Genomic DNA, 20,223 nt, shown 5'->3' with positions numbered 1-20,223 from the left:
TGGCTAAGAGCGTTTTTCACCGGTTTGGTTGATATAACATCTCTAGTCGTTCTTGGATGACTCATAGCTTGACCACAGTCATTCAAGCATTGGTAAATTCAACCTTTGCTGAAGCAACTGCAGTGGCTGCCAGTATGCTACTGGGTCAAGTTTAAGTAATTGTTTTAAGTAATCAAACAACTTGGGAGCAGGGTATCTCAAGGACTACTTATGTTCCTTCTTGGTCAATGCAATCTTCAGCAAAGGCATTTTTAGTGGCTGTATACGCTCCTGAGCAATGTCTAACTATCGGGAGCAAGGCTTTTAGGGTTGCAGTGTCTCTTTCTCTGGAATTTCCTCCCTACTAATATTAGGCAGGCATCAACCGGGCAAAATTTTCAACCATTTTCATAACACATTTTTGTTTAGACAGACTAGTCCTGACCCAGCCATGTACCACTGATATGGAACTTATTATTTGGCTGTATTATGGCATTTAATGATTTTATATTCTCTGCTGCTTTAGCTGCTTTACAAAGAGCATTACACATTTTTATATATAAATAATGCAAAAATAATCACCATTTTAAAAAATCTGTATGAAAATCTGTATTTAAATTCATGCCTAAATGTGTACTTAAATACTATCTGGAGACAAAATATTTTTTATTGCTTGTTCACCCCTCACTTGAAAATAATTTCTTCTCAGAAGTCAACAATAAAATCAGGTAAGTTGATATAAATATTCAGAACACTTGAATTCAGCTATCAACTAAACAAGTAATGCAAAGCTGGTCACATTCTAGGGAAATCTCAGTTAACCCAAACTGTTTTTGATGATAAATTATTGAATTACATACTACATAACTACATATTTTGTGAGAAAACATTTAAATATGTGTTTTATACAAATGGACACATTTCTTAATATATTTCACTTGTAAATGCACACTTTTCACATATTTTGGTATGTTTCTGGAGCTGAAAACTTTATTGGAAAATTCAGAGAAGCACAAAACCCAAAGGCTAAAAATGCCCCAATCCCTATATTAGCCTCAGGGGTGTGAATGAGGTCAGTTTGCTAAAAATGCAGACCAAACAACATTCTCCTCCCTCCCTGGTTGGAAATAAATTAAAAACTTAAGTGGTTGCTCAAGAGTGTTTGCTTTGATTACAAATATATAGGCAGGGATGACAGAATTAGCAGAAATGTGTTTACATATTTTGTTTCTTCCCAGCATTGAAAATACACATATTTCAAATGTATCCCACAGTGACACTGTGTTCCCATAAAAACTGCTGCTGGTTTATCTGGAGATTTATCTCCTTTGAGCTAAATTCCATCCCTGACCCTAAACAGTCCACACATCTTTGTTTCAATATCAATCCAGTATGATATTTACAGTACAACCCTACACATGCCTATCTGAAGCCAAGCCCCACTGAGTTCAGCAGGGCTTGTTCCCAGTTATGTATAGCATTACAGCTTTAACAGCTCAATCCTATACATGTTACATGTTTGCATAGGAGAAAGTCCTACTGAAATCAATGGCACTTACACCCAAGTATGTACGTATAAAACTGCAGCCCAAAATATCATGTATTTAGTAATTGGATGGGTGCACATAGCATAACATGTGTGAGTATACTGTATACTCACACATGAATATTTAGCCGGAACTCACCAGAACTCAGTTCTGGCACCTCTCAGGTGGGCATCATTGCCATTATAAGAGAACAAGGGAGGTGTTCATGGTGAGTTCCGGGTATACCCTGTATATTGTAATCTGCAGCTTATGGTGAAGGGTGGGCAAGAAATATGATAATAAATAAATAAACATCGTAAAACCGAGATCTCATTTTTTGTATGTTTCCCTGATTTCAAAACATCTGCTACTAAGGTATGTAAAGAGACTCTAGAAGGTCAAAAGCACCAACTAGCTAAGAATCTGTAAGCTTTCTAAAGGATATTTTACCCTCTCTAAACGAAAAAAAAAGGTGGAAAATGTGTTTAGAACAAACCTGTCATCAGCGCTGGACTATCAATGTATCTATCGGGTTTTTCCTTCAGCTGAAGGTTTAGTGGAAAGAGGTGCCTTTTGTCTGAAGTGTGAAGCTGTCCAAAGAAAGTGAGTTAAGAGTTATCCCATTTACAGAAATACCAGACCCCAGTGGCAAAATACATGTTAGCTTTATAGCTGTCAACACAAGGCATTTCTATATTGCAACAAGATGTTTCTTGGAATATGATATTCAAATTCAGCAGGAGAAATCAGGAGCCTGGGGCAAAAAAAAAAAAAAAGAGGTACTGCTCTGTCTTTGTTAATTAAACCTCAGTAGCAGAGTACCAAACCAATGGGAAAGTAAAATTATGTTTCCATGTGGAAACGAGGCAAGCAAGCTCAACCTTTTTTTTTTTTAAAAAAAAATAATGTTTCTAGCTCTCAACAATTAGCCAGAAAAGCCTATAGATAAGAGAGCAATTCGCTCCAATTTTCAATTGGAGTTTCATCGCTGGACATGTTGCACATCACTGCTGTATATTCATGCTAAAAAGAGCGTAAGAAAACTTGGAATGAACTTACGTCATGGAAATGCTAGAGTTCATGGAAGCAGAACCTAATGAACTTTGATAGGATGATATGACTTGATAAAACAGCATACACAGGGCTTGTGGCTCTGTCACTAGAAGAGAGGAAACATCCCCACTAGCTGTGAACTCACCAGTACGTTGCTGCACTGAACAGCAGATGCATTCACCCATTGGGCCTCAAATATCTTGTCAGTTTGAAAATGACATTCCAAAGGCATCTCCTAGACAATTGGGAAGACAGGGAAGAATTTGCATAGCAATATCAATTTTTTAAAGTAAAAACACCGATTTTTCTGTACTCCAATAAACCCAATAAACCAAATTCTGTTCTTAGTAGTGATGGATGTCTGATCAATTTCAGAAGATCATTTTCTGGTTAATTTCACATATGTTCATTGCAATTCATAAATCTATTTCATCCCATTTCTGCATTCATCCTTTTCTTACAAAAAAAAAACCTGCATGAAAATCTCTATTTAAATACATATGCAATTTTTTGTAATCACATATTAAAATATGCATTTTGTCTCAATTTAGGTACCTCTTAACATATTTTATCCTAAAATATGCATTGTTTATGCATTTGGTCATTTTTTTTTGAGCCAAGAACTATATTGCAAATTCAGAGGTGTGAAATGCAAAGGGTAATGACATTCCAATCCATGTATTAATCAGGAGGGATGAACCAAGTCAATTCATTTTAAAATGTGGACCAAATGAAACTCTCCTTCAGTTCCTAGTTCTCTGTGACATAAGATTTCATTTATCCCAATAATAATTTCAGAAATAATAACTGTGACCAATAACTAGTTTCATAATCCTAATAAGCTTGATGAAAGAAATTTGAATGAGAGCATTTGATTTAGAGACTGTACTTAAACTGAACTAACCAGGAGCCATAACTCACTGGTAAAGATATATCATTTGAATGCATAATAAGATGGCATTCTAGATACAATGCTTACTTGAAAAAGTAGAGAATACTGGTCTAGATGATATATAAAGATTTATATATTTATTATATATAAAAAAGGTTCTTATCAAGCTGGTAGGTTTATTCCTGTAAAAAGATGATTGATGCATAATGCATGCTCTTAGACTACCAAATATAATACTAAGAGGTAACAGTAAAGGGGCCCCTGACCGTTAAGTCCAGTCACCGATGACTCTGGGGTTGCGGCGCTCATCTCGCTTTACAGGCTGAGGGAGCCGGCGTTTGTCCGCTTCCGCACAGTTTTTCTGGGTCATGTGGCCAGCATAACTAAGCCGCTTCTAGCACAACCAGAGAAGTGCACGGAAATGCTGTTTACCTTCCTGCCGGAGCAGTACCTATTTATCTACTTGCACTTTTTGGCGTGCTTTCAAACTGCTAGGTTGGCAGGAGCTGGGACCAATCAATGGGAGTTCACCCCGTTGCAGGGATTCGAACTGCTGACCTTCTGATCGGCAAGCCCAAGAGGCTAAGTGGTTTAGACCACAGCACCACCCACGTCCCCTAAAGGCTCACCTTTCAATGCAGTCAGATAGCCACGACTTCAGTTTCCTTTCCACAGTTGTGCAGAATCAAGCAAATATGTATCACTCCTATTTTCCTACACTCTGATAAATCAGAGTGAATCAAATTCTGTTTTTGGCTGTCTTGGAAATAATGCCAGACTAGGCTTGTAGTTCAATCTCGTTTCAGGGGGGATTTTGAACCCCTGGATCTGAGGCATGATTTTGGGAAGTAGAGGCCTAAACTGGTTCAACTAGTTATTGTAGTATTGTGGTCGCATGAATGGTGGTATTGCAATTATTATATAATACTATAGGGTGGGAAAATTCATGAGTAATCATTAAAAATCTCAAAATACAAGTGTGATTTCAGTCAATGGTATTTACTTGTGATTGTACATATATAGTGCAATCGTGAAGCATACATTTCCCAAAGAAATGCAGTGTTGCTAATCTTTCCCTTGTATTTGCAGACAGGCTAAGAGGAAACCAGACTGTAAGATAGTTGTCTGGATTTGCCATCTAGGAGCTGAGTTTCTTTAGTAGCTTTCCTGTTTATTTCACCTCTTATCAAGTTACACACAGTATTTCTTCCCTGTAGCCACCTTGCAGCACCCCAGAGGAAGGCAGCTTCCCCCCACCTTCTCTTTTGCTATAAACATAAGGGCATATCCTTATTTACCAGTGCCAGACCTTAGGGAAGAAACTGTAATAAAGCTACAACATAAAGAGTTTTCTTTGCTAGTGTTGCAAGCCAACTGTGCCTTTGTCTAAGGCTTGTTAAGCTCCTCTGTTGGGTACTGCAACTACTTCAAAAACTGTCAATAAAGGCCCTTTAAGAAGCTTTTAAAACACTTATTTCCTCTGAACAAAAAAGGACAGGCTACATGCATGCACAGCTATAAGCAGGGGGAGTGCTTTTCACACAAACCCACATTTAATTTAGGCCTGTAATCACATGTGATCATTTAAAAATCATGCACCACTATGAGACACTCAAATGCTCTACAATGCTAGCTTTTGGGGGGGGGGGTTTCTTGTCTTCATTAATTCATGTGGCATTTGCTGATTAAGCACCTAAAACATTGTGCTCCATCTACTCCAAAAACTCGAGAGGAAGAAGAAAAGTAGGATATTTGGTACATCCACACTATAGCTTAGTTATCCCTAATATATTAAACTACTAGGGGATCAAGATGGAAAGGTGGGAATGGATGACTAAATTAATACCATGTGTACATAAGCACCCTAAATTACCCAGACCTGGCCAATGAAAAAGAGGATACTGGGCAGGACGAAACACTATATTCTAATGCAATACATGAGCTCTCATATTCTTTTTAAGGGTTCATATAATAGCAGCTTTCATATACTTCAGGGGGAATGCACAAAAGCGTAAGATACAAATGAAGTATTCTTCTGTGTCATTGATTCCTAGACTCCTATAGAAACTAGTTTATGAATGTACCTCACATAATGCTGTAATGCTAAAATTATTTGCATGACCCAATTCATGTGTCAGGAAAGTACAAAGAGCATGTATTTCCGTAAGTGCAAAAAACCCCCAGATTGCCAAACTCAGGGTGTGATTTGCAGAGCAGAGAGGAATTATGTCCATGTTTCTGGTCTTGATTCGTTTCCAGTCATAGATTTTGCCATTTGTTTTTAACAAGCTGCTTTTTCTCTTTTTCAAGCACGGCTTGGAGTACATTCCCCTGTGAGAGTTGCACACCTGCAAAGTACACTGAGTGAAATATGGAAAAAAATATCTTCAAGTCTATGAAGTTGATTTGCCCCCAAACAATCTGTTCAAGTGAAAGTTTTACAATATTATAAATCCACCTATTGTATAAATACCATGAAGGTTCTTGCATTACATGTAACAGACCCCAAGAGAACGTCTGCATACACAGTACATTTTCTTCTTTCTTTTTAAGCCCACCCAGTTGCTTGCCAAAGTGACTGCTTTCTATTAGAGGTCTTTCCTCTGATGCCTATTTCTGCCATTATGGCAATGGGAAAAGGCAAGTTATGCATCAACTTCATTTCATTTATGATAAGAGATTGCTACCCCATTAGTAATCTCAGTTTTCTGACTCGCAGTGTAAATGTAGACTCTACCTGCTTTTCTGCAATGTCTCTCTGTTTTATTACCTTTATGAAAGCAGTATTCATCAAGGTGATGACAATGTCCTGGGAAGTCCCTGTTGGTGCTGGTGCAACAGAGGAAGGTACAATCTGTGGACAATCAGTGCTGTTCTGTAGTTCAAGAAGCAAGCAAAAGAAAAGAAGGTTAATATGGGAAACTTGGGGCCTTCTTAACAGTTGAGGCAACAGAATTTACAAAAATACATCCTTGGCATTCACTAATTTTTAGTCCCAAGTTATAACAGGCAAAGGTAAGGTAAAGGTAAAGGACCTGTGGAAGGTTAAGTACAGCCAAAGTAGACTATGGGGTGTGGTGCTCATCTTGCTTCCGGCTGAGGGAGCTGGCATTTGGCCACAGATAGCTTTCTGGGTCATGTGGCCAGCATGACTAAACCGCTTCTGGTGCAATGGGACACTGTGACGAGAGCCAGGGTGCATAGAAACAGCATTTACCTTCCCACCAAAGCAGTACCTACTTATCTCCTCACATTGGTATGCTTTTGAACTGTTAGGTTGGCAGAAGCTGGGACAGAGCAACAGGAGCTCACCCTATTGCATGGATTCGAACCGTCAACCTTCCGATCGGCAATCCCAAGAGGCTCAGTGGTTTAGACCACAGTGCTACCCACATCCCTTCCCCAACTTATAGCACCCTTTTGAAGGCAGTTCTTTGCCTCACAGCCTTAAAATCCAATCCTGCAAAGTCCCATCATGGCCAATGGGACTTAATCACTAGTAAACATGCTTAGAACTATAGGCTTAGTAATTTAATTCTATGCATTTCATCTCTGCATTATCAGTAAAAGCCCTCTACTTTACATAGAAGATAGCCGTCAATCCTGAACTCAGTGGCAGGTGCCAACTGCATGTGGTGTGAGCTGGCACCTTTGCTTGTACAGACCAAGAATATATTAGTGTGAAAACAGAAGAAACTTCACCAACAACCTCCTCCCTGGAGTGTGACCGTGTGAGGCTTGCACCATTCCTTCCTATTCATCTTCTGTTCTACAGATAAACACTGTGCTTTCAGACTTCAGGCAAGTGTGTTATCAATCTGGGATTTTTCACAGCAAAATTAATTTCCTCACAAATTAAAAGGAAAACCATATGCTCTCATCAGCTGCCATGTCTGAGGTAGCTACTATACCCGTTATTTCACTAGAAGAAATGAAACCAAATAATATGATACAGTGTATTTACAGAAATTCCAGCAACAGTCCTTGCAAAAAAAAACGAGCATTTTGCTGTGCTTTTTGTTTTTTGTTTTAAGTATGCACTTGATGCTAAATTTAAGCACTGCATGCATGTGGCTATGTACAGGCAATAACTCTTATCAGTTTTAGAGGTAGAATTGAAGGGCTGTCATTGCCTATCTCTCACACACATCATCATCATCATTATTAAGGCATGATTTCTGCACAAATCCATTTTGCAGTTTTGTAGCTCTTCTATAACTGCCCTGAAAAAGCAGAAGTAAACAATCAGAAGCATGACTAGCACTGTTGCAGTAGATGGGTGTACAATATGAAATGGCTGTGAATACTAAGTACCCATAAAGAGCACTGCATTGCTGCTGCTGTATAGTGCATGAAAGAATGGGTACACATTTCTGTCCACATTCACGTCACAATTTAAAATGTTGGGGGGGGGGACATGGAAGCAGTTTCCCTTTGGAGTAAACTGACTAGCTTAAAAGCTGCTCCTAAGTTGGCCTCGTCTTGTTCATGTTGACAACTGTACTGATATGTACAGGACTAGGGGAAGTTGCTTTTTTATGAAAATGGATTAAGTTATTAAGGTTCCCCTGCTGGATCAGGTCTAGTGTAGTGTCACGGGAGTCATACAGAGAAAGTCATTCCCATTGCTCCAAATGAAATTACCATGTGTATAAAGACTGTGTGTATGTTGAGTGTTTACATTGAAGACAGGCTATCGTGGAGCACAAGAGAAAGAGGACAACCATTGGTGTGGTGACATGTGCATTGTTTGAAAAAGCAAGGGCTGAATATGAAGCAAATACAGTGGTACCTCAGTTTTTGAGTGTCTCGGAATCTGAACGTTTGTGCCTTGGTTCTCGAACGTTTCGGAAGTCAAATAGTATTCCGGAACAGATTACATTCAACAACCGAGGTACCACTGTATGTTATCTATTATTCCACAGCACCCAGCTCTATTGGACGACTTTTATCACAGTTCGAACAAAGGCTCAAACATGCATGAAGCCATACGTTCAAAGTTGGAAAATATAAAAGAACCCTCTCTCCATCTTCTTAAAAGTGTATCCCATAAAACTGATGGATGGACAAAGGATCTGATTACAACGAGCCCAACTTTCAGGATTTGGTTCATCTAAAAGGTTTACACACACACACACCCTGAAAAGTCAGGCTAAATTCTTATCTCCCTAGTCTACCAAATATGCATAAATAGATTACATGAGCTAACTGAGAAAACATCATGTCCCACAGTGCACAAAGGTTGATTCTCTTGTCATTGACTGACTTCTAATTTGCACCTGAGTGAGACAACTTAAGACCTGGGCCTTGTAACACTTAAAAAGATAAACAGTAGAACACTGCACTGGGAACTCTTTGCACTTAAGACTGGCTCTCCCCTGGTTCCTGCTAAGCCCATCTTCAAGGCTTCTCAATTATCTTAAAGTGCTTGTTTGATGGGGAAAAGCATGTTTCATGGTTTATCGGGACACTGATCTTAACCATGCACCTTCCCTGGGCTGCCTCAGCACGAAGATTAAATAAGAGCGATATGCAAGCAGAGAAGTAAATCAACAAAGAGGGAGTGGATTGATTCTGGTCCCTGAGTCTCCTTAATGTGAGCAAGAAGGAAAAAAAAAAAAAAAAAGAGGGCAAGCAAACCCAGCAGGGAAATGAACATAGCTTTGTGTGTCCCTGCACAGCAAAGAAGCTAGCTCAGATTGCTAGAAAAACAAACAATAGCGAACAGATTAACTCACTACCTCACAGTGCCTTCTCCTGCCTTGTGCAAGCGACTACTTTCATTTGCCTCGGGGAGAAGAGCCTGTATCCATGTTTGTCCCCAGTCTGTCCACTTTGCTAATTGTAATTTCCGCCAGCCCTGCTCCACCACCCTCTTGTTGGACAGACCCTGAAAGGTTACCAAAACAAGACCCCCTCCCCCATTTCAGCAGAGGGCAAAAGTTTCGGCGAAACAGATCCCTCCCTTTCAGCTCATGACTTGCCTGCACGCAGCGATCACTGCAAATGCTTATTAAGGGTTAAACTACTAAATCCTGGTTATCAACTAGTCCCTTATTTTCAGTGCTCCTGTCTTTAGTTTCCAATCCAAGGAAACCAAATGAATACTGCAGCCCACGCATCCTGATGTTTAATCACCCCAGCAAACACATTCTAGATGGATGAACCTGGTACATTCAGTTGCACAGCAGGGACAGCTCGCCTGAGTGTACCTGAGACAGAAAGGGCCTTTTCATATTTGGTGTTTAATCCCTTAGTCTGTTATTACTAAGCATAGAAACAGCGCTTTTCATCTTTTGCTATGAAGCAGCTCTCTAAAATGGCACAAATTCTTTCAGCTGGATAAGGGGGAAATGTTTTTTCTCCATTTTGCACTGGGCACATTGAAACGGGGGGGGGGGGGGGACCAGTGATGCATTCAAACAAGTTAGCATCTCAGAGACAGGGAAGAAACTCCATTTGCCAAATACAGTACATGCTTCGTATTTCCAGCATAGCTCTCTGGGCCTATAGTTTAGCAAAAAGTATTGCATAATTTAAACAATGCACAATATCTAACTGTATCTGTGCACTCATATCTGTTATTCAAACAATGTGGGAGTTCCTACATTGCATTTTACCAAAACAGAAGTTGATAAGTGTCAGTTTATAATGTGAGAACAGTTAGGCAGGGTGTCTGCTTCAGGGCTGCTGAGACATGAATTTGGTGAAAGCAGCCTGGGATTTCGGTGTCTTAGCAGTGAAGCAGTCGTATGGTTTCTTATATCTATTACTAGGCCTCATGTCTTAATATCAGAGAGGCACCAAAAATAACACGGAAGATGGCACACAGGTGTCTGTGAATACAAATACGTGTTTTTATTTGAATGCAGAATGGTTTTTTATGTTTGTGGGACTGAGGCAATTATGCTTTCAGATGGTAAGGGTTTGCTGGCACACTTGTCTATTAAAATTCAGTTCATGCCCTTGAAACTTCATTTGAAATCTTGCTTTATTTCCTCCATCCCCACCCACACCCACCCCTCAGGATGTAACATCTGCTAACTAAAACCATTCTGTGAATTTCAGATTAATGCAAATCTTTGGGGCTCTCACCCACTTCTCTTACTCCATCTCATGGCAGCAAAAATTTCTACCTATTCCAGAAGGAGATTTAAAAGGTATATAAAAAGTAAGCGCAGGGGTTTCTAGATTAGCCTTGCCAAGCCTTTTTGAAGATGATCCCTTCTGGATGCCCTAGATTCATCTGCTTAGTTTAATCCTCAACAGTTTAGGAGGCTCATTTTGCTGACAGTGCAAGGATCTTAGGGTCCTGAAAAGGTGAGTGGTGGTCAAAGGGCCACTGAAAATACCGTACTTTCCCAAAAGGACTTGGCGTGGAATTCTAAGGCAGGCCTAACATATGCCTTGTGAGGGATCCTTTCATGGAAAAGACAGTTTGTGGAACTGAAAAGCTGAGTTTTCTTCCTCTGTGTGTTCAGATTCCCAAGGAACCACACAGATAGCAATGCAAGTGTATAGGCAGTTATTCCCTCCATGCTATATTTTCTTCTGTTCCAAAGAAAAGCAGACAAATTCACACAGTCCTTTCTACCCTGCTGGAATTTCTTTTTCATGTAATGGAAGTTTGTGGTAGTCAGTATGAAGCAGAGGGCTTGGCTACAAATGTTGCTCCACAGAGAAGACTTGGCAGCTGGACATTAACAGAAGGAACCAGAATCCAGTGGGTACTAGGGTCAGCAGTGGTGACGGAGGTGCTGAGACCAATCTAGCAGCCTCTGAGGAAGCCCAAATTTGAAACCTCAGAAGAGGTGGATTGTAAGGACAGCTTCTAAATTGTTCAGAGTTATGATCAAACTAGTAACAGTTGGTTGTCACCTTAGATCAGGCATAGGCAAACTTGGCCTTCCAGATGTTTTGGGACTACAACTCCCATGATCCCTAGCTAGCAGGACCAGTGGTCAGGGATGATGGGAATTATAGTCCCAAAACCTCTGGAGTTTGCCTGTGCCTGCCTTAGATACTACCTATAGACCAAACTACTCATGTGCCTACTTTTACTATTCATTCTGCTTCAGAAAAGGCCTACAGGCATAATTTTGCAAATGTGTAGATTTTAACAACCATCAGTTCAATGTTATGCTGCTGTGGTGAAAATGACATTTACTGAGGAAAACATAACTGAAAAAGCAAAACCAAGGCCAATTTTTTAATGAAGCCATGCATGAAAAACCCTGTATCTAATAAATTTACACCACACTGATAAGATCTGATTTGTCTAATGTATTCTTTCTGAATATTTTGCACTTATATATAATTGAAGCAGAGTAAAAACTGGAAAGTGAAAATAGAAAGTATGACAAGAAGGCCAAGGCCCTTTCTGAATAAAACAATCAAGGAGAGACTCAACATGCTAGAAGTACAAAGAAGTAGAATGGAATTTAAAATGTAAATGAGCAGTAAACTGACTGTTAAAAGGCCAATTTGTTTAAATTAACCTCAGGAACATTATGCCAAATTTCACTATAATGACGAGATGGATTTGGATAACAGTGATTTCCTGTTCAAACTGGTGATTTTACTAATGTTAGCTTCTTTTATTAATATCCCACAATAGACTAGTAAAAGGTTAAAAAAAAAACCCTGCAAGGTATTACTAGATTTATTTTATTGCTAAAATCCAGGCATTGCGACTCATGTGGAAATAATGATACTGTTCCAGTTTTAAATGGTAATAAAGATCCAATGGATAAAGCCTGATTGGACAGCCAGGAAATGTGAATACTTTTGTTAAACACATATAACTATCTGTATTATTATTATTGTTGTTGTTGTTGTTATCATCATCATCATCATCATCATCAAAAGCTGTCCATACTTCCAAATATCCTGCACCTGGATAAACTTCTTAAACAGAAATGCTCTACTCTCCATGCATCCAAGTAGGCAAGAGGTGGTTTTTTTTTATCAATGAACACTACAGCACAAGTTTTAACAAAAGGAATTGCAGTGCTCATTTCACACACATGGAATGTGAGACGCAGAGGGATGAGGAACCTTACATTTGGTCAAAGAACAATGTCAGTGATAGATGGGGAAAGCATGAACACAAACCCATCATGATTAGGAATGACTTTTGAAAGTCATCTGGCCTTCCACTGGATCAGGCTCACAGAACTACTACCTGGGACACTCAGCAGCTAAATAAATGGGCCGCAGAAGATTTATGGAATCCAAGCCACTCTCCATTTATTTTACTGCACACACATGTAGAAATGTCAAGTACTAGAGGTTTGAATACCAAATAGTGAGCAGGTTCTGCAACCTATTATCATTTGGGGGACAACTGGAAATTGGTGTCAAAAGACCTTGTCCAGGCTTCCTCAAACTCAGGCCTCCAAATGTTTTTGGCCTACAACTTCCATGATCCTTAGCTAGCAGGACCAGTGGTCAGGGGTGATGGGGCCGAGTTTGAGGAAGCCTGACCTTATCCTTCAAAATGACACCACCACCACAATACACAATGTTGATGCACAACTTCTATACACACCATACTCAACTATTGCCATTTCTGTAAGGTTTGTAAAAACAAGGTCCTCAAAATTCTACCAAACAAGGAGAAAAAGAACCCTAGTGTCATTAAAACAAAGAAGTATGATGAACTATCAGTGTTATGTGCTTACATTCATCTGTATTGAGTCCTCACATTCAGTTGAATTGGAGACACAGGCGTATTTTCTAGTGCACCAGTAACACTTCCATTTAGCCGAGAGGCAGGTGATACATCTGAAATGCATAAAAAGTATGTACACTTACTAATCCACACCAGGGCGGTTTATAGACTCCTGTCCGGAGCTAAATTTCTGTTGCAAATCTGCCGACTCTTCATTATGGCCTTGTGGCAAGTCCTTCCACTGAAGGTTTTTAAAAGTCTAACACTCCTTTTTTTTTCTGGTGAGAAGGCCCAGAAACTGCCCTTCTGCCATTCCACTTAATCCACGGACCAGAGAGCTAATATAACATCTGGTTTTGAGCTACTTCCCTTATTGTTTTTCAGAAATAGCTTTCTTCAATAAATACAACTTCCACCATTGCATAGAGGCAACTTTGCCATTAAAAAGCAGCAACCCAATCTTGCTCTTAGTAAAGACTCAACACCACCATCGTTGCTCCCTCACAGGACTATTTTACTGTTAGATAAAGAAATCTTTAGTCCAGTGTTAACATTGCGACAATGCTGTCTGACCTGCCAACATGAGTTGTAAAATTTTATCCTGTGCTGTGTAGTTCATGCATGATTATTAGCTAGTGATAGTGACTTTTAAGCTTTGGGGGATATTTTGCAGAGTGGTAGGTAAGAATCTAAACCTTTAGTTTCGAAAAGATCAGTTTGATTGGCTGCAAAGTATATGCTAACATCCAATCATAATGTAGGTCTTAATCAGCATTTCTCAAATCGAGCCAACAAGACCATATGTGAGCATGAATAACATTCTTGCATCAACAAAACATTTCTTAGCATGGGTATGCTGAAAGCATGTTACTGACATGCTTTCAATGCTGACCCAAGCAATCAGATTATTCTAGAAGGAGAGTGAATCTGTTCCTCTAAGTCATTAACTCTATACTGCCTTCAAAACCCATATCCTTTTAACTTTGCACATCCACAACTGCCTCTTCACATCCCTTAATTACTCTTTCCTTTGAGGCTTCCTGCATAATATATCCCCCTTCTTATAAACAAAACAAAAGGGATGGTTATACTTGGGGAACCAACTGTGTCCAACTCCATAATCCATTCAACAGAACAGTTGATCGGCTCTTGAAATTGTACTGAAGTAATGCCATTTCACATACTGCTGTAACTATCCCTAAAAGTTGTCTCCAAAGGTTGATTGGTTAAAGAGCATGATCTGCAAGCACATGGAAGAGAACTTCCTAGGCATAGTGGAAGAAAACCCAGGCCTGACAAGCCAACACCTAGTTATTTCCACAGCTCCATGAGCTGCATAACCTTCATGCTCACTATGTTTACTGAATCCTGGGAAATTGTATTTTGTTTTACAATAGATTGATCAGTCTATTAATACATAGAATTTATCTCCTGAAAATCAAGCAGACTTCTGAGGGTTAACACTAAAGCTTTCAGATAAAATGAAATAAAATATTAAGCACGTTTAAGAAACTTGAAAGGAAAAAATGCCAAAAGCCGTCAAAATTGTCCAGATGGTCTGAAATGCTCTAAGACCCTTTCTCTGTGAATCTTGGCAAGCAGCACAGACTTCCCTGCCAAATCCTGCCCAGGGTCTAAAATATCTGGTTGACAACTAAGTGGTTCCTGCTTAGTTAACCCTCTATAATAATTGCTCCTGGGTGATGAATGTACTTTTTTTTTTTAGGACTACCTAATACACAATCTCTCCCCTACCGAAAACAAAACAAAACACGGAAAGGGTTTCCCAATGTCAGATTCTGATGCAAGTCATAGCCAAGCAACCTACTGTTTGTCAGCAAGCTGCCATCTCCCCTCCACTGTAATTTACAGACCATGAGATCACTTACGCTGTCTTTGGATAAATGTTTCCAGTTCTCTTGCAATCATAGATGGTGAAATTGGCCCACACAATATTTTTGCCGTTGACCTGTACAGCAGTTTGAACAATCACATGATCTGCGGGGAAAACAAGCCAAAATATACCAGATCACAAGAGAGTTGCTTTTATATTTTTCTAAGCTTTCAAGACAAGATAAATGCCTGGGCGGGTTGTCTCAAAACTGTTTCTTTTCCCAGGGGAATGCAAGTCCTCAGTTTGCCCTCCCCCCAAACTCAAAAGTTTCTCTTCACTTAAAATTACAGCTTTCAACTCTATTTCTCCAAATTAGGTAGTCACACAACAAGGGGGTAGTGTGTAACACTGATGTTAGCAGTGGGATTTGTGTTTCCTGGAGGAAATTGGGGTGCCACGTAACATATAGAACAAAGAAAGCTGCTGGGTTCTGCTTTTGGCATGTAACCTCCTTTTATTGCACATTCATGATGATTTGTGCTCATGATGCTATCAGGTAGGTCATATGTGATCTCACTTTCAATACTATTTATTCCTGCACAGGTTCTGAGAAAGTCATACTGCTTCCTTTCTAGTCAATGCATTTTCAGTCACCTGCTGATAAAATCCCATAACCTCTCATACCCCAAATATTCTTGGGTTGGTTTTTTGTCCTGTGCTTGTTGCACTATAGTTCCTCCAGACCATAATTGGGGAAGCACTGCAGAACAACTAATAAAGCAGGATAAATCCACCACTACTATTATTGTGTCAAGACCATGCTACAGAATAGACTTGCAATAAAACATCAGTCTGGAGGGGCCCCATGGGCAACTTTTTCTGGATGAAGGAAAATTTGGTACCAAACATTAATACACCTGTGAAAAAATAATGCATTAGTAAGAAAACATTTCATAAGTTCTGAAGCATTTTATCTTCCACACATGTCTACCCTAACAGGATGCCCAGGGAATCCTCCAATCTGAAGGTCGCAGAGATTTATTTTACAGAAATAAGGTAATCATCTGACTTGGTTCATTGTGGCAAAGTTCATGTGCTATACTCAAGAAGTTAGGATACAAAATTCTACACAATTACTTATTCAACATCAGAGTACCAAAAACACCCACAAGATACAAAATACTATTTCTGTTAAGCACAGAGTTGCAAAGTATTACAAGTGATTAGAACTAGGCCACATTTAGACTGACTAACCGTGCTTGGCAACTGCTGGCTAATGAGCCACATGGCAAGCAGTTAATCAGCAGGTAAAGCTTTTCCCAATGGCTTTGCATGTCTGGAAATGCTTCTCCTGCAGAATTTCTGCTAATCACACAGCTGTTGAAGACACAGCTGCGCTGAGGGGGAAAGGCTGGCAGTTCCCCGCAGAACTTTACAGGTGTCTGGCATATGGAAAATTGCAGCATAATGCGCAAGTGTGGCATTCATGAATTGTCAAGGTCCAGCAATCAATACCAGATGGAGGAAAGAGGTGGTTGCTAAGGCCAGAGGGAATCCATACCACCATTTGGATATGGCGATGACAAATGAAGTCACCATTAATTGAGACTTTTTTCTCCCATCAAGGTTGCTGTTGCAGATGCTCTAGCATGTGCCGAAATCACAGCTCAGTACTTCCTGGGTTGATTTATATTTGACAGGAGATGGTGAGCAGCAAATTCCAATACATTCAAGACATATATGAACACGCCTAAGACTTAACACCATGCTTGTGGTGGGCTTATCACCACGAACTGGTTCTTATATGCACTTATACTATTTGCATGATTTAGGAACAAATATGCACATCCTTCTCTACCATGCATCTATAGTGATATTCAACCTGAGGACTCTGTGACAACCACCATGTATCCAAAGCCATACTGGATCTTCAAAAAGGAATTGTCTGAACCTGCATGATATAGCAAGGTAGCAGATATTGTGTTTTCCCCTGGCAACATCTTCTTGTTGTTGTTACAGAGTTCACAGGATTGTGGCCAAAACCTAGCAAGGTAGTACACATGAGGACTTCAATCTTTCCTTGATAATGCTCACACATAAATGAACACACACAGATATTTCACGCAGTAACCCAGTTTTCCATATCAAATAATTATGAATGACTACAGAAATAGTGGAGTTTCCAAGTCAAAGTCACAACTGCTCTCAATTTATTTATTTTTAAAGCATGTTGTCTCTATTCTTTGTTACATACCTTGATTGTATGGGAAGGCTGGATATTTTTCTCTAGGAAGAAAATTGCAATAAACAAACTGGCTCCAGGAGTGGGCAGCAACTTTAGCTACAGTGGATATATTATTTCCATAATTGCAAGACATCTCCATTCCATTCAAACTTGGAATATTCCCATTTATTTGGATTATCATGCCCTAATACAGACAAAAAATATTGAGTTATTGCTACAAAAGAAGAAGAAGAAGAAGAAGAAGAAGAAGAAGAAGAAGAAGAAGAAGAAGAAGAAGAAGACATACAGAATTTTGAATTGCATCGACTATCTGGTTTAGGAAACAAATGGCTACAACTGATTTTTCATTTTGCATAATATTTGTCAGCTGGAAAATAATGTATGGAAAGCATGGCTAAACTCGTACAGCTTTCAGAAAGGTAATAAGCAGTCGATGAAGGAGACTTACTCTTGGCTAGTAACATTGTTTTCTCTTAGGTTTTTATTGCAATTTCTATTTGGACATTTTGAAAAAGGAAGTTAGTAGAAACATTTTGCTTGGGGACAAAAAAGTATACTTATTTAAATTTAAATTTATTTTCCAATTAATTAGCATAATCATTTTTCCTTTTAAAAAGCCCTGAAGTGTTTTGCAACAATATTAATATATAAATTTTATATATATATATATATATATATATATATATATATATATGCGCGCGCACACACACACACACACACACACATATATATATATATGCACACACACAACATACATAGTTGCATCCTACTACATTTACTGAGAGTAGACCCATTGGAAGTAATATACCTATTAATCAGGTTCATTCATTTCAATGAAATGGAGTAAGACCAATTGGAGTAAGACTGTATCCATGCTGGATACAACCTACAGCCTCAATAAGCAGCAAAAATATTGTGTGGACTCTCCCCAGCCAGCTGTAACAGTTGTGTAACAGCTTTGCTTATCAAGTGAAGTGGATTCACGTGTACCAAATCCACCCCTTTGCCCATGCACAATGGCCACACCTCTTGCTGTCAGTGCACACAGCAGGAACACTTCCCTGATGTCTGCATATTTGGATGGTGTTAGAAAAGGATGCTTCCCAGATACTGATGTTCATGGATAGAACTTCTCTATGTAGGGCACTTTGGCTCAATCAGGGTCCTTTCCAATGCTGATCTGTGTGTACATCAGACAGTACTTGCGGAAAGCCCTTTCCTATACCACTCATCCTACGCAAGCCACAGGGTGGAGGAATAACCAAGGTGCACATCAGTGGGGAAGAAGTGACGCATGAGGTCTTGTAACCATCCTCACCCCTCTGTCTCGGAGTGTTGCGTGAACCTCCCTTTTAGAACCAGTGAAAAGTGGAACTGAAAAACAGAACGCCACACTGTAGGAGACATAATTCCTAAGGGGCCGAAGCTCTAGTCTTGGGAGAGGGGATGGAATGCAGCAAAGCAACCTGCTCTGGTGGGCTGCTGTAGCATTCCAGTGGTGGCTAATCAAGTGCAACTGAAAAGGAGTGTGATCAATAAATCTGTTCTACTAGTACACAATCTGGCAGCATAATGTAATTCACCCCACCTGATCGGTGCAACAGAACTGAAGAGGTTTCTGTTTCACTAACGGAAATCTACGAAAAGCTATTTCACAAATTCAAAGCTGAAAGATTAAGCTAAATGTATTAATTAACATAATTTCCATTGTGTGCTTTTTACTGAAGAGCCAGGAAGCAGTAGCTTACTAGTCCTAAAAAATAAACTTTAAGTGAATGTTTGTTGGTTTATTTTAACATTATGAATGCAGTTGTGTAAAGGGTTAGAGGTTTCTAGGGGAAATGGTTTAATTATTTACTGGCTCTTATAGTAAGCTAATCCTGATCTCCAGAGAGGAATGACAGAAGTTGAACAAAAATCTTCTGCAGTTTACTGGCAACCAGCAAAGGTCTTTGGATTTGTCATTCAAACCATACTCCCCTCAAACTCCAGGGAAGTGCAGATGATGCTGTTCTTAAACATAAATAAGTTCAAGTCTGCTTAGCATTCAGTGCTAAAGGCATCTACACTCTTCGTCCAGTGAAATGTACCACAGTACTAGCCTTGTGTCATTAACAGTACAATCCTGCACGTAACTACTCAGGAGAAATCCCCACTGAGTTCAGCGGAATGCACATCCAGAGTTATTTGCACATTAGCTAAAAGTGGCCCATTATCACAATTATATTATGTTATGAATAATTATATTACCACATAGAACTAATCATCATTTAGGCATAGTTTCTTCAGCAGAAAAGAAATCTTGGGAAATGATTTGACGAAAGGCTTCAAAAAAGTGAAAAACCATTTTAACTCTGAAATGTCAAACTGATGTTTGTGTGCAAATAGGTATGCTGAATATTTAAACTTCAAATTTTCATCAGTTCAACTGGTTCAGCCTTTTGTGTTCAGGCAGTAATCTCTTAAGACTTGGCCTGAGTGGTATGTTAAGCCAGTTCCTCCTTGCACAGGGACGACACTGACAACACGATGCGACTTCCTCTGCGTGGACAGATATGGCCCAAAGACTACTTGATTCCATAGGTGCAATATTTTGAATGAAATTGCTGCTTCACAGAGTCAAAAAATCCAAAATTACCAGTGCTGTCTCAACTTTCAGAGGTGGTAACATGGAAAACATTCCTTCTAATAGTGATTCAAGTCTTCAAATGTGCACCATTCTATAGCCAAAATCGTACTGTCTGTGCAAAAGGGTGATGCAATGGCAGACCTGCGGTAACCCCGAGGCTTGCTGTTGCTCGAAAACTCTTTGAAAAGAAAAAAATGAAAACTCCCCAAACAGCCCCATGAGAACTCAGTGGCTTGAAGCACTGAGACACTGAGAAGAAAAACCCGTAACAATGGGGGTGAGATGTGTGGGGGTGGAGGGGGCAGATGGAATGGCGTCTGATCCTGTCAATCCCTACTCAGAATCTGATTAGTTCTAACTCAGAGTAGACCAGCTTAGGTCAATTGATTTCC

At 39.5% G+C, this 20,223-nt stretch overlaps 1 protein-coding gene across 1 annotated transcript in view; it reads right to left on the bottom strand.

The window, feature by feature from the left end:
• PLXND1 (plexin D1) overlaps positions 1-20,223 on the bottom strand; it is a 160,941-nt gene that overhangs the window by 72,812 nt on the left and 67,906 nt on the right. Inside the window, exons 6-11 of the mRNA XM_083722214.1 lie at positions 17,212-17,386; positions 15,013-15,121; positions 13,134-13,236; positions 6,221-6,325; positions 2,704-2,793; positions 2,002-2,095 (exon numbers count right to left, since the gene is read on the bottom strand). Of these exons, the coding sequence (XP_083578340.1) occupies positions 2,002-2,095; positions 2,704-2,793; positions 6,221-6,325; positions 13,134-13,236; positions 15,013-15,121; positions 17,212-17,386 (676 nt within the window). The remainder of the gene's footprint in view (positions 1-2,001; positions 2,096-2,703; positions 2,794-6,220; positions 6,326-13,133; positions 13,237-15,012; positions 15,122-17,211; positions 17,387-20,223) is intronic.

The sequence above is a fragment of the Podarcis gaigeae genome (assembly GCF_964106915.1).
Source record: "Podarcis gaigeae genome assembly, chromosome: 2".
Classification (NCBI taxonomy): domain Eukaryota; kingdom Metazoa; phylum Chordata; class Lepidosauria; order Squamata; family Lacertidae; genus Podarcis; species Podarcis gaigeae.
This window is presented reverse-complemented; position numbering and strand designations above follow the sequence as displayed.